This window comes from Heloderma suspectum, chromosome 12 (assembly GCF_057233095.1).
Source record: "Heloderma suspectum isolate Gila_16-S chromosome 12, 16-S_ref, whole genome shotgun sequence".
Lineage (NCBI taxonomy): Eukaryota > Metazoa > Chordata > Lepidosauria > Squamata > Helodermatidae > Heloderma > Heloderma suspectum.
In genome coordinates this window covers 34,010,010-34,024,088 of record NC_139469.1, presented here as the reverse complement: position 1 = coordinate 34,024,088, position 14,079 = coordinate 34,010,010, and the positions used below count along the sequence as shown (strand labels likewise).

At 48.9% G+C, this 14,079-nt stretch overlaps 1 protein-coding gene across 6 annotated transcripts in view; it reads right to left on the bottom strand.

Moving 5' to 3' along the window:
- The window catches only part of TSC2 (TSC complex subunit 2), a 62,194-nt gene extending 48,138 nt beyond the window's left edge, over positions 1-14,056 (bottom strand). For 3 of the 6 annotated variants that reach the window (XR_014785622.1, XM_084819021.1, XM_084819024.1), the window contains exons 1-8: positions 13,952-14,037; positions 7,821-7,984; positions 6,858-6,944; positions 5,938-6,087; positions 5,661-5,805; positions 4,418-4,535; positions 3,927-3,975; positions 3,045-3,170 (exon numbers count right to left, since the gene is read on the bottom strand). Coding sequence is in view for 5 of the 6 variants with exons in the window: in XM_084819021.1 (XP_084675147.1) it covers positions 3,045-3,170; positions 3,927-3,975; positions 4,418-4,535; positions 5,661-5,805; positions 5,938-6,087; positions 6,858-6,944; positions 7,821-7,961 (816 nt within the window). In the remaining variant the exon portion in view is untranslated. Of the gene's footprint in view, positions 1-3,044; positions 3,171-3,926; positions 3,976-4,417; positions 4,536-5,660; positions 5,806-5,937; positions 6,088-6,857; positions 6,945-7,820; positions 7,985-13,951 lie in introns of all 6 variants that reach the window. The other 3 variants (XM_084819025.1, XM_084819022.1, XM_084819023.1) reach the window with 3 other exon arrangements.
- Positions 14,057-14,079: the final 23 nt, after the last annotated feature.

Below are 14,079 nucleotides of genomic sequence, written 5' to 3'. Positions count from 1 at the left end.
CCCAGAGTGGCTGGGTGACCAGCCAGATGGGCGATTGATTAATTAATTAATTAAATAATAACTGCAGCTATTACCTTGCTACTGAACTTCTAAACATTTTGGAAAATATAATGCAAGATTTCAGAACAAAATTCCAGTTTAGTTTTTAAGCACACAGAACTAGTGTTGGACTTACCATCAGGTGTTCTTCTGGTCAGTGGAAAGTGGAGCAGACAGCTAAAGGTTAACTCCACTGCAATAGAAGGTACGGCCAAAAATGGAGGAAAAATGTGCCTCCTCCTGGAAGAGGAGGGAACTTCCCAGTTACAAGACCTGACTTTAGTACAGAACATTCTTCCTTAGCCAAAATTTTAGAACAGTGCAAAGAGAGAAAACACACAGGGACAGGACGGAAGGATTCCAACTTTGACCCTAACTAGAACTACTGAGGAATACCGCCCCGCTGCCATACATACCCCAGCCTCCACAATTAGTTTGATCCCACTTAGAATGGGTGGGCCTTTCTGGTCCACTTCCCTACTGACCTGAGGAACAACTCACAGGAAGTCCAATTTTCCATTCTTAGTCTGTGGGAGGGTGGAGCAGACAGCAAAGAACTGTCCAACAACAGTGGGTGGATGAAGAAACCCCATCACAACACATATTGTAGGGCCCTCTTTCCAGAAGAGGCCTCAGCCAAGGCGAACGCCTCTGTCTTAAAGTGGCTCATCAGCACTGAAGGATTCGCCTAGGTGGCTGCGCTGCAGATGTCCTCTAGATACGCATCCGCACTCACAGCAGCCGAGGCAGCCATCCTCATACAGAGCAGGGTGTGATGCCAGAAAGTGGTGGCCTGGAAACATCTTCTCACCCATCTACTGATGGTTGTCCTGGACACTTTGTTCCCTTGTGCACCCACTCTATAAGACACAAACAGGTCGCCTGGACTCCCAGGTTTGTCCGAGGCATATCCAGGCTGCATGACGTACACTGAGCTTATGCCATTTCTGTTCTCTCAGAAGGGAGGGATTGGGCCCAAAATCGAGGAGTACTCTGTCTCAGGATAGAATGGAGACCAAGTTCACCTTTAGGAAGATGCTTCGGTCCTGGAGTAAAACCACTTATGACAAATATAGAGGTCTTTCCTAAACGACAAGCATCCGAGCTCCCTCACCATCTTGGCCAAGGTTAGCTCCACAATGAAAGCTGCCTTGCATGTGAGCTCTTGGAGAAGAATGAATAAAATGGATCTGAAGGGCAGGCTGGTGAGGGCCCACAGAACCAATGTAAAATCCCAGCTTGGGAACCTATCAACTGTGGGGGGCAAGATAAGAGTTCCCCCACCAACACCCCAGGAAACATTTAATGTGGGGATAACGGGCAAGGGGAATGTTGCCTCTATCTCCTAGCACACCCAAGGCCACCGCCTGCCTCAAGTGTTGGGTGCTAATCACTTGTCTAAGCCAGTCTGAAGGAAGGCAAGGCTGTCTGGAGTGTGCGCTGTGGTGGGAGTAACATGATGACGCGCTGCACCATCTCGAAAGACCATCCACGTCATTTCGTAAATCTTCTTTGTGGACGACCAGTGGGACGCCAATAAATAAATAACAAATAAATAAATAAAATAGTGGCAGTTTATCCTTTGACTGCTGATCCACATCCCAATGTTTAAGCCATAGGTTCCTCCAGACTACCATCCCAGAGGCCATTCTCCTGGCAGAACACTGGAGACAGCCCATGGAAGACACCGCCATAAATTCCACAGCCAATAACAGTTTGTTGAGCCCTTCCTGAAGATGGTTTGAACCAGAAGACAGCGCCCACAGGAGGAAAGCCCTAGCCATGACAGAGTTGGCAGCGGCCGCTCTGACAGAGGAAGCGGAGGTCTCATTTAGGCATTGCAGAATGGCTTCGCTCTTATTCTCCCCCAGATTAGTAAGCAACTGAGGTTAGTGCTGCTACAGTGTCATCCACAGAAGCAACTGAGAGAATCCATCATGTCAATAGGTAGTTTGCAGAATTTCTTGGGAAGATTGTGAGTGGCCCTAGGCTTGGCTGGATCTTTCAACTTGACTACACACTTATCCAAATTTTGCAATGCAGTTCTTGATTCCAGAATGCATACAAAAATATACGTATTAGGACAAATTGCACACAAAAATAAATGTGAAAGTTCATGCGGGTTTTAAAAAAATGAAATCAAAGACTGATGCAGAAATTGAACTGAACAGACTTATGATTGAATACATGCTCCACTCCTCTGCTGACTGAGAATGTACACAGAACCTTTGGCAATATCCACATCTTGTTACTGGTTCCTGGGACATCTTCAGTATTGGAGCCTTCCCAGACCAAGCATGAGCACTTGGCACCTTGGGCACCAGCGTGGTCCACCAGGTCTGACACTTGCCCAGGGACTCCACCTGTAGGCTTACCCACAGTGGTGGGCAGCCATTTTAATTTCCCACAATGCCCTAGAGCAATGCTAGATTGAAGGTATTGTGGGAATGGTTGTCCACTACTGCCGCTAAGTAAGTCCACAGCTGTCATAGGAAATGGCCCAGTGCTGAAAGCACCTCAGACCTACAGCCAGCCCAAACCCTCCAGAGATGGGTTGGGGGAGGTGATATCAGGACACTTATGGGAATGCTCCAAGGCATTGCATAAGACATGCATCGTCATTTGACACAGCCCACAATTCTAAAAATTCCAGACCTCATTTTTTAAAATCTTAAAACATGTGTAGATAAAAACAATATAAAAACCAGTTCACAGAGAGCTTTAAAACATGTAAAGAGTAATTCCTAACATTTCACAGGTTCTGTCACTGGCAGCATCTCCAGTTAAAAGGATCAGGTAGCAGTAGATGATGGGGAAGACCACTATCTGCCCTGGAGAAATGCTGCTGGCCAGAACAGGCACTGTTGGGGTACAAGGACAAATAGTCTGGCCTGGCAATAAAGCAGCTTCCTACGATCCACAGTACTTGTATTTTTTTCTCCCCCCAAGGTTTTGCTTTTGATGGCAAACTGCCTCCTACTCAGATCCCTGAAAAAATGACTGACCTTCCAGCAAGGCTCACAGAGTTCCTTCACATTGATGGTCCAGCACAGGGTGATGATAAAGGCTGGGAGGGTTTCAGAAGGCAGGCAGTTGTAACACACCACAGCATCCAGGACCTGCAGGGAAACCTTGGAAGGGCAGAGGAAAAGGTGATTCCCTTGCAATGGCAGCCTTTGTGACTTTCACTGTCATTATTATTTCTGTGGTGCCTCCCAATGTACATACAGAGCAAGCTTAGCAAAGCAACAGATTCCTGCCCCATGGAGTTTATAATCTACATTTTGACAGACAAAAGACGGGGAGGGAAGGCAGGCGTGGGAGAGGCAATAGCAACAAGGGAGGAATACAAGCAAATTAGTTGAACGCATGCAAATTAATTATACACTGACAACACTTTCAGGTGCGAATCGCATGAAGAGAGTATCACGCGATTACTAGGAGGGGGCCGTGCTGTTGGCCCCATCCACGCTGAGTGCACTGCTCATCCTGCTCCCAGACATCCAGAGTGCTGGAGAGGACTGTCTGCCGTGAAGAAGCAGTTGCTCATGTGTAGGCTTCTTCACTGCAGGCAGCCCGCACAAATACTTGGAGGTCTGGGGATGGGGCCAGCAATGTGCCTGACAACAGGAAATTGCATGAAGGGAGCTATTATTTCAATTGGGCACAAGAACTGAGGAGATGAAGGGTTTTGAGAAAGGACTATAAACAGGAGAGAGAAAGATATGAGATCATGGAAGATTCTGGGAAGGGATTCCAGGCATTGAAGAAGGGAGGGAAGAATGGATAGAATGGTTTAAGAAGGCAACAGCATCACCCAGACTAATATTTACTCCCGTTAATAATGGCACTTTTTCGACATCCACAATATTTATGTAATTACTGACCTCAATGTCAACTGCAGAAGATGTCTGAATGCACAAGAGGCAAATCATGCTATACGAAAGGAAAGCACCGTTAGGGTTTTCATTTTAAAAAAACAAGAACATGTAACTCTTTTCGTTATTTATTCTATATCTAAGGGCATAATTCCTAAATCTAAGAGTTCAAGCCAGGTTGGAAACCACCTGATCCCAGCCCAGATCTGTGAGCACTAGCCTCCCTGGCCCAGATATGTGAGAATCAGTTGCCCTGGCCAAGTTCTCCTCCATGGCTGAGAAGTTAATTTACAACTCCCTTGTGCTGCTGCCGCTGCTCACTGACATGCGCAAAGTCACAATGCTTAAATGAACAATGATATAAACCCATTGTGCACATCCCCGTCAGCACTGCCTACAGGCGTCAGAATATGGAGTCTATAGGAAAGTCAGACTGTCAATTTAAGCCATAACTGGGGTTGCTTAGAAAATTTAGAAAAAGATCTAAATTTTAGCCTTACTGGACCATGGCTGCAATATATTCATCCAGGTAGCAGCTATTGAACTTGACCAAGTTGACCAGCACCTGCAGGAACTCCGAAGTTAAACCTACTTCCATCCACCGAAGCACAAATTCAGCTGAAGGAGAAGCAGCAAGAGATGAAGTCAGAGAGATGCAGAACTGCCAGAAATTTTTGTTATGAACTTGCTAAAGCAACTGCTTTCTAAACCCAAGAAACCATTTCACAAAAGTGGTAGATCAAGCTTCTGTATGATCCATCAAAACATTCACCAGGTACGTCTTTATTATGATGCCATAAGAACGCCCTTGCTGACTTGGACTAAAGTAGGTCCATCTAATCCAGCATTCCATTTAAAACGGCAGGCCGGCAGGCGCTTTCTGGAAAGTCCTCACGCAGGGCGTGAAAGACACATCCCTCCCCCACAAGCATTTTTGTACTTTGACATATGCAACTCTTTACATCTTCCCCTACTTACTTCTGTAAAACTATCCAGTGTATATTTCAGATCTGGGATTAATCATTAAAGGGTTTAGGAAGCTGCCTTATGCCAGATCAGACCATTTGTCCTTCTAGCTCAGTATTTTCTACACTTGGCTGGCAGCAGCTCTCCAGGGTCTCAGACAGGAATCTTCCCCAGCCTCACCTGAAAACTTCACCAACTATTTTAAAGATAATTCATAACATTTGTAAAGCACTAGTACAGGGGTGGGGATCCTTTTTCGGCCCAAGGGCTGAACTGCCTCCAGGCAAGCACATCAGGGGCTGTAGGCCAGGAGTGGGTGGGCCACCCCCACTGCTAGCATGCAGCCCTGACAGGCTTGCCCAGACCCTCTACACACACACACACACACACACACACACGCACGCACACACACACAGCTAGCTTTGCTTGCCCCTCGCCTGTTCCAATTGGGAAAAAGGTGAGTGAAGCCAGCTGAGCTGCCACCTCGAGGAGCACTCCTCAAGGAAGCAGTTCAGTCAGGAACCACTCTCCCACCTCCTCTCCCTTCTCCCAGAGGGCAGGGGCTTCAGGGAGGGAGCAGGGTTCTCCAAGGGCCACTGCTGGCCAGATGGAGAGGCCTGGTGGACTGAATTTGGCCCATGGGCCAGAGGTTCCCCATTCCTGCACAAGTAAATGTAAAATTCCATCATCAAACTGAGACACACTGTGGATATCCAACATTCCCCTCTCTGTGCAAGAATTAATCATCATTAAATTAATGTTGAGAAGGAAGCATACCCAGTTCTTCTTCCAAGTATGTTATGTATCTTCCATTATCCGTCAGAGCCTTGAACACTTCAAGCCGTTCATGCAGGTCTTCATTAGAAGGATAATCTTTAATCACTTTAAAGAAGTGAGCTCGGAGGATCCCTAGTCTCTCACCCTTAAAGATGAAAGAATTGGCTTCTTTAAAAAATGTGCCTACTGATTTTTTTAAAATATGCTTTCTAGTAGTGTCCATTAGTCCCATTCAGTTTCTAGGTGCTGCGTGTCTCAGGTGCACTCCAAGCCTTACCTGTCCTTGAATAATCGCCTTCAGAAGGTGGAGTACAGCATGCCTGGCCTCAACTGGTCGATCTGGCTGCAGCATATCTCCTACCACTTTCCAGATAGCTTCCACTGCATGCTGAGAGCACAGAAAACAGTTACCCACAGCCATACCTACCTGGTCATGGGGAAGAAATACCCTTTTTAAGTACAATTAGAACTGGATCGGTGCAATTAATCATCAAATGCAGACCGAGCTACATATATGTATGTGCCAGCTACCAACATACAAGCATTTGCCCGTGATATAATCAGGTGTGCAATTGCTTACATCTTAGCACCACCCAGTTCTAGTTCCTATCCGTAGTTTCTTCTGTCCTGTGCTAGTCCTCATAAAACAGACTTCCCTTCTCTCTTAAAGTCTTCATGCAGCAGCAAACTCACTGGAAGTTCCAGAACAGGGATGAAGTAAACCTACTTTGGGATATCTTTTCCGGTCTTGGCAAATGGGACCAGGGTACCATTTTGCTTTATGAAAGCCACACTGCAGATTTTCAGATTGTCTCCATTCTCACATTGTCTTATTTATGAGATTTCGCTCCAGCGCCATGTGGCAACTCACCCACAGGCTGGTCATGCTGAAGGAAACATGAAGGACAATCTTGTCATAGGGAAAGGTCTTTGGTCAGCCAGATGTGCCTTCCCATACACGCGTTCAAGCCCTCACCCACAGCTTGCTCCAGCCCCCTCTTGTACTGGGGGAGGGGGAGGATATAGAAATGATCCTTCAGCTTATCGGCCGGGTCTCCCCACCACCACCCACCTGAAACCACCTGTAAAGGGCCAGGTATATCCATGGTGGAGGGGTAGTTCTGCTAAACTGGGGTGGGTGGCACTATTAGTTATGTTTTACTCATTTCTCTTACCTGCTAAGCCCTGCGTACTCACCTCTTCAAACTTTTTAGTTTTTGCTACCTCACAGATTTGACCGATTGCCCTTATCCGATTGTTCAAGCCACATTCAGGGCTCAGTTCCTGAAAGGAAAGAGAACAGCAGTAGACATGAGGTGGACAATCATTTTGCCCCCAAGGGCCACATGCAGCAGTGAGTTGGGGGCCAAATGCAGGTGGACAAGGCTGGAGGCAGTGGTGAGCAGGCCCAAGCCTGGTATCTCCCTTATGCGCCCACCCCCACACAGATCCTTCTTCTTATTCACACACAACAGAGTCATGGGGAAAACTAGTATTTAGGGAGGGGAGAGTTAACCCTCCCCATACAAATCGTGCTCCCACCAGCCCACTAACCAGTTGTTTGGTTGGCCATGGGGAGCGTGATTGCGATGGGAAGAACTGTATGCAGGGATGACCCTTCATGCACACCATGCTGCCCACTGCAGTCATGTTCCCTGCAGCCCAAACAGCTGCTGCTCGGCAGCCTGATTTATCTCACAGCAGGACCACTGTGAGGCTAAAATACTGCTCTGAGCCCCATGAATTAGTAAACTGATTACTGTCTTTGTGGTGTCAAACCATGTGGAGTCATGAGTCATCATCATGTCATACCATCACCAGATGTAATGAACATCAGAACCATCAACACCGAGCATTCCCCGTAAATAACAGAAGGGCAACTTGTGGCCCTCCAGATGTTTTGGCCCACAATTCAGCCCTAGCCAGCTTAGCCAATGGTGAGGGATGACGGATGTTATAGATCAAAACACCCGGAGGGCCACTAGTTGTCCACCCCTGCCATAAATCATAGCACCATTTACTAAGAGGCAAAAAGCTTGAAATTAAAGTATTCTCGATTTTTACCTCCACTCCATGTGTTAATCTGCTGTTGTAGCATTTGCCCTATGTAATTTCCAACTCCTAAGGTACATTCAGGCTTCCAATATTTTGAAATGTTACCTTGAGTATTTCTGCTGTGATGATAAATTCTGTTTGTTTTCCTTCCGATGACTTAGAATTAGGCCTGGATGGCCCAAGTCCTAAGAGACTCTTAAACTTCTCTTTTAGACCAGGATCTTTGCTTTGCAGCTTTGCCATCATTAACTATGGAAGCATCAAGGACACTGTGCATAGAAGACAGATAGTACATTGCATCAACAGAACCTAGCCAAGAGAAACACTTTCTCAATAACGTCATCCCAATGCAGATGCTCCAAGTACATCCAGAGAGCTCCATGCAGAGACTCCTTCCCATTCCCTGAAGACATTTCTACATGTGCCTCCATAGCATAAATCAAGGTGCTCCAAGTAAGCCATAGTATGGGCGAGCCCATGCGTGTCATGAGTGCCAGACATTCACTGGAGTATTTGCTAAACCCTGCACATTAGCGCCTCTTGTGCCACAGGTCAGAGAGCCAGAGTACGTCATCTGTTTATATTATGGGCATATCACACCAAGAGCCAGTGTGGTATAGTAGTTGAGAGTGTCGGACTAGGACTGGGGAGACCCAGGCACAAATTCCTACTCAGCCACTGAAGCTCACTGGGTGACCATGGGCAACACCCTTAACATAATCTACCTCACAGAGGAGCGGGGACTATGTATGCTGCCTGGCGCTACCTGGGGGAAAGACAGAATCTAAATGTAATAAAATAAACAAGCCATATTTCAAGTGAAATGGAATAAACTGACAGTACAACAGACACCCTTGCAATAGCTAAATTAAGAGCAGCAATACCGCACAGTCAAGAAATCGCTTGGTATTTCTTATCATGAAGAAACAAGAGCTATAAAAAAGTGAAAAGATGTGTTGCTGTGTTGAAAACGACATTCTTCTCCCTCTAATTAATGGTATGTTTTAGTCTTAAAAAGTTTAAAATACGAGGTATGAACTGCAATGAATTTGGAAGATCTTATTGCAATCTTCATCTACCCCGTTCGCCACAGGGCAATCTATATAATCCCAGTTTCCATTCTCAAGTTCTCAGTAACGGGCTGTGGGACTCTCCCGCAACTCCACAGCAGGGTGACAGGCCAGTACAATAACCCCTCTCCACCAATCTGCATACACATCCACTTGGGGTTTAGAGTCTTTTACCCCCGCATAAATCACCTAGCTCTGTAATAGAGCTAGGCTGGGAAACAGAGTGGCTTAATATCTAGAATATGGATGCTGGACCTGGGTTCACTACGAACACTTTTGGGTGACCTTGAGCAAGCCATTCTCTCCTCAGCCTCAATTACTCATCTATAAAAATAGGAGTGCTAATTGTATTATTATTGTTATTATTATTTATTAAATGTATTAATCGCCCATCTGGCTGGTCACCCAGCCACTCTGGGCGATGTACAGCATATAATAAAACACTTTAAAACAATAAAATTCTACAATAAAAACATTTTCTAAAATACCCTAACCCACCCCAAATGCCTGCCTGAACAACCACGTTTTTAATGCACGGTGGAAGCTCATTAAAGAAGGGGCATAGAGGAGTTCCCTAGGGAGGGAGTTCCACAGAGTGGGGGCCACCACAGAAGAGGCCCTCTCCCTCGTCCCCACCAGTCTAGCTGTCCTGGCTGATGGGACAGAGAGAAGGCCATCCGAGGCTGATCTTGTTAAGCGGCCTGTCTGGTGTTGCTGGAGGCGCTCCTTAAGATAGGCTGGGCCGGAACCATATAGGGTTTTAAAGGTCAAAACCAACACCTTGAATTTGGCCTGGAAAACAAGTGGTAACCAGCACAACTCCTTCAGCACTGGAGTGATGTGATCTTGCCGGCGGCTGCCTTTAATCAGTTGAGCCGCCGCATTCTGTACCAGCTGCAGCTTCCGAACCGTCTTCAAAGGTAACCCCACGTAGAGCGCATTACAGTAGTCTAAACGAGAGGAGACCAAGGTATGTACTACCGATGGGAGCAGATGGTCGGGAAAGAAGGGGCGCAGCCACTGTATCAGATGGAGTTGATACAGCACTGTCCGGCTCACAGCTGACACCTGAGCCTCCATGGACAGCTGGGAGTCCAAAATGACCCCCAGGCTGCGGACCTGGTCTTTCAAGGGTAGCCATACCCCATTCAACACCAGGTCAGCATCCCCCAGCCTCCTCTTGTCTCCCACCAAAAGTACCTCGGTCTTGTCAGGGTTCAGCTTCAGCCTATTCCTCCCCATCCAGCCACTTACCGTCTCCAGGCATTTGGACAGGGATTCTATGGCCAACCTTGGTGAAGATTTGAACGAGAGGTAGAGCTGCGTCTCATCCGCAAATTGATGACACCACACCCCAAACCTCCTGATGATAGCCCCCAGCAGCTTCACATAGATGTTAAATAGCATCGGGGAGAGGATGGAACCCTGCAGCACCCCACAAGTGAGTGGCCACAGGTACAAAAGTGCTACCCTCTGGTACCTGCTGGAGAGGAAGGACTGGAACCACCGCAATACGGTGTCTCCAATGCCCAACCCCTCCAGGCGGTCCAGGAGGATACCGTGGTCAACGGTATCAAAAGCCGCTGAGAGGTCGAGGTGAACAAGGAAGGAGCATTCACCCCTACCCAGAGCCTTCCTCATATCATCCACCAAGGCAACCAAGGCCGTTTCTGTCCCATGCCCAAGCCTGAAGACCGACTGAAATGGGTCTAGATAATCGGTTTCTTCCAAGTTTGCCTTCAACTGCATCGCCACCACCCGCTCAATCAGCTTGCCCCAAAATGGCAGATTTGAGACTGGGCGAAAGTTGTTCAGAACTTGGGGATCCAAGGAGGGCTTCAAGAGCAGTCTTATCACTGCCTCCTTGAGGGCTGATGGCATCACTCCCTCCTCAAGGGAGGTGTTCACCACCGCCCTGATCCCCTCACCCAGTCTCTCTCTGCAGCCCATAATGAGCCAAGATGGGCAAGGATCAAGTAAGCAGGTGGTCGGCCTTACAGATGAAAGCACCTTGACCACTTCATCAGGAGGAGGAAGCTGGAACCGATCCCACAAAACTGGTTTGCCGCAGGCCGCCTCTTGCTCACTAACTGTATCCACAGAGTGCGGAGTAACACTCCTAATCCGATCAATTTTATCTGCAAAGTGCCTTGCCAAGGCCTCACAGGAGGCCTTAGAATGCTCCAGTGGTTCAGGAGCCACAGGACAGACCATGCTCCAGACCACTTGGAACAGCCTCCTGGGACAGCACTATGCAGACGCGATAGAGGCAGCATAATATTCCTTTTTTGCTACCTTCACCACCATGTGATAGGCTAAAGATACAGCTCTAGCCCGTGTCTGATCATCTTTGGAGCGAGACTTCCGCCACCGGTGCTCTAGCCGTCTCACCTCCTGTTTCAGAGCTCGTAACTGCGGATTGAACCATGGTACAGTCCGAGCCCTGTTCAGGGGGAGAGGGCGTTTCGGAGCCACCCGATCTAATGCCCCAGTGATTGCGGCATTCCACCCACGCACCAGGGTCTCGACCGACTGGCCGATGGCATGCTCCAGAGAATCCCCAAGCGCATTCAGGAATCCATTCGGATACATAAGACGCCTGGGGCGGACCATTCTAATGGGTCCTCCACCCCTGCAGAGGGGCTGTGGAACCGAGAAGTCTAATGTCACCAGATAGTGATCTGACCATGACAAGGGGGTGGTGGATATACCCCCGACTTCCAGATCACTCCCTGCTTCTCCAGAAACAAACACAAGGGTCTAGTGCATGACCGGCTACATGGGTGGGCCCAGTTAGAATATGGTGCAGCTCCCAGGAAGCCATGGTCTCCATGAAGTCCCGAGGTGGTCCTGTGAGGATGGCCTCTGAATGTACGTTGAAGTCCCCCAACACCAATATTTAGGGGACTGTACACGCACATCAGAGACCACCTCAAGCACCTCGGCCAGGGAGTCAGTCGTGCAGTGGCGTGGACGGTACACGAGCAGAATCCCCAGACTGCCCTTCGGGCCCAACCTCCAGTACATGCACTCAGCAACCTTGGTCTCCTGGAGAGGGGGTCTGGTGAAGACCAAGGACTCTCGGTAGGTAACAGCCACTCCCCCTCCCCGATCCCCAGCCCTTGGCTGCTGTGCATACAAAAATCCAGCTGGACACATGGCTGCAAGGGTTGGAGCAGCAGCCTCGGCCAGCCAGGTCTCCGTAATACATGCCAGGTCTGCACCCTCATCCAGGATCATGTCATGGATGAGGGAGGTTTTTTGGGTAACAGACCTGGCATTGCAGAGCAGCAAACAAAAGCCAGAAGATGGAGTCACGCCTCCCCAGCCATCCTTTGGCTCTGGACAGGTCCGGAGCAGGGGACAGATACTACACATCTCTCCCTTGTTCCCCTTACCTGGCTTGGCCTGCCCCTAGTGCTGTGCCAGCGCCTGCCGCCCAGCCTCGGTATTGATAACATGCTTCATAAGAATAGTTTTGCTTGAGGACCAGCTCTGGATACAGCACTCTGTGTAGGTTACATTTTGTGGCAATGAAGTAATATAATATATATGTACAAGCTTTATTGCTTATAGCCAACAGCCACCACAGTGCATAAATACATAGTATACAATACCTGTATACATGAACAATATTCAATACTCACCCCTACAAATTCAAAAATACAGTAAATAACACACACTCAGATATGGCTCTAACTAAAATATTACTACGCAATAAGATGATCAAAAGTAAAAGACACCCCACCATCTTTAATATGGTAAAGTCAAACTCTCTTCACTGTTGAATTTCTATCAAAATGAAAAGAATCTTGTGGCACCCTCAAGATTAACAGACTTCTTATGGTGTAAGCTTTTATGGACTAGAACTCACTTGGTCAGACTATTCCACAAAAGCTCCTGTCAAAATAAATCTATCAATCTAGGGGGCGCCGGGGGGGGGGGGTTATAAACCAACTAACCAAGTTTATGTAAAGTATTCCTCCGTCATTTCCCCTATGGTATTTCCACTGTATACAGTGTTTTACAGTTCTTGTCCTCACAAGAACCCTGTGAGGTAAGTCACACAGAGACACAGACTCATCCCGTACAGCAGAGCACCTTGGCAGATCCAAAGATCCATGTTTGAATACATTTTACTTCCATAACGCTCCGCAACCTCCTTGAGACCTAAGTTCCAAAACGAGACTCTTCTTTGTGTTTTCCGCAACGGGCTACCAGGCAGGCTAAGACACTCCTGGGAACCCCCATAACACACACACACACCCTTCACGGAAGCAGGGCCACTGTCTATCTGCCCCCACAGAACTCCCTCAGACAAGGCCTAGATCTACCCTAGTGCTTTTAATCGGTATTGAAGTGCACTAATAACTGTTGGGGCACAGTATGCATTCTGTATACCGCTTGTCCAGTGTTGTTTCCCGCTTTTTATTTCGTATTATCTGAAATACTGCAACAGATGTCACTGTGTATGCTTAGAAACATGCAAGAGGGGTAGAGCACCACCGTGATGGGATCGTATCAATAAGACACGAGGTGCAGATCTGGCCCAAAAGAGATATATTAACATTTACATCTTGTTTTTCTTCCAAGGAGCGCAGAACAGCAGACTAGTCCACCACACACATTTGACCCTCACAAAGACCCTGTGAGGTAAGCTAGGCTGGGCAGGGGCGCCCAGGGTCACCCAGCGAGTCTCAAGGCTGGGGTGGAGGGGGGCGATAGTCCCCCTCAGTCCTGGCCTGACACTCTCACCATTACACCACACTCTCTCTCAAAGCTAATTAGGGAGGGGGAGTCTCCATCATATTGCCCCCCGCACCCACCTCATGCCCCCTTGGCCCTGAAGGGGAGCTTGCTTACCCTGCCTCCCTCCAACATCCCCCAGTTCGCCCCCCCACCCTTTCCCGCCCCCACGGCGCCCCAGTTCGCCCCCCCACCCTTTCCCGCCCCCACGGCGCCCCAGTTCGCCCCCCCACCCTTTCCCGCCCCCACGGCGCCCCAGTTCGCCCCCCCACCCTTTCCCGCCCCCACGGCCCCCCAGTTCCCCCCCCACCCTTTCCCGCCCCCACGGCCCCCCAGTTCCCCCCCCACCCTTTCCCGCCCCCACGGCCCCCCAGTTCGCCCCCCCTTTACCGTCCCCAGCGGCGACCCCAGGGGACCCACCTGCCCGCCTCCCGCGCGCCGCGCGACCCCGCCGCGCACTCGCCGCCACTCGCCGCCGCCCGGCTCAGCCCCTGGACAGCCCCCCCCCTCAGCCGGAAACGCCGCTCCGCTTCCCGTTCGCGCGGGAG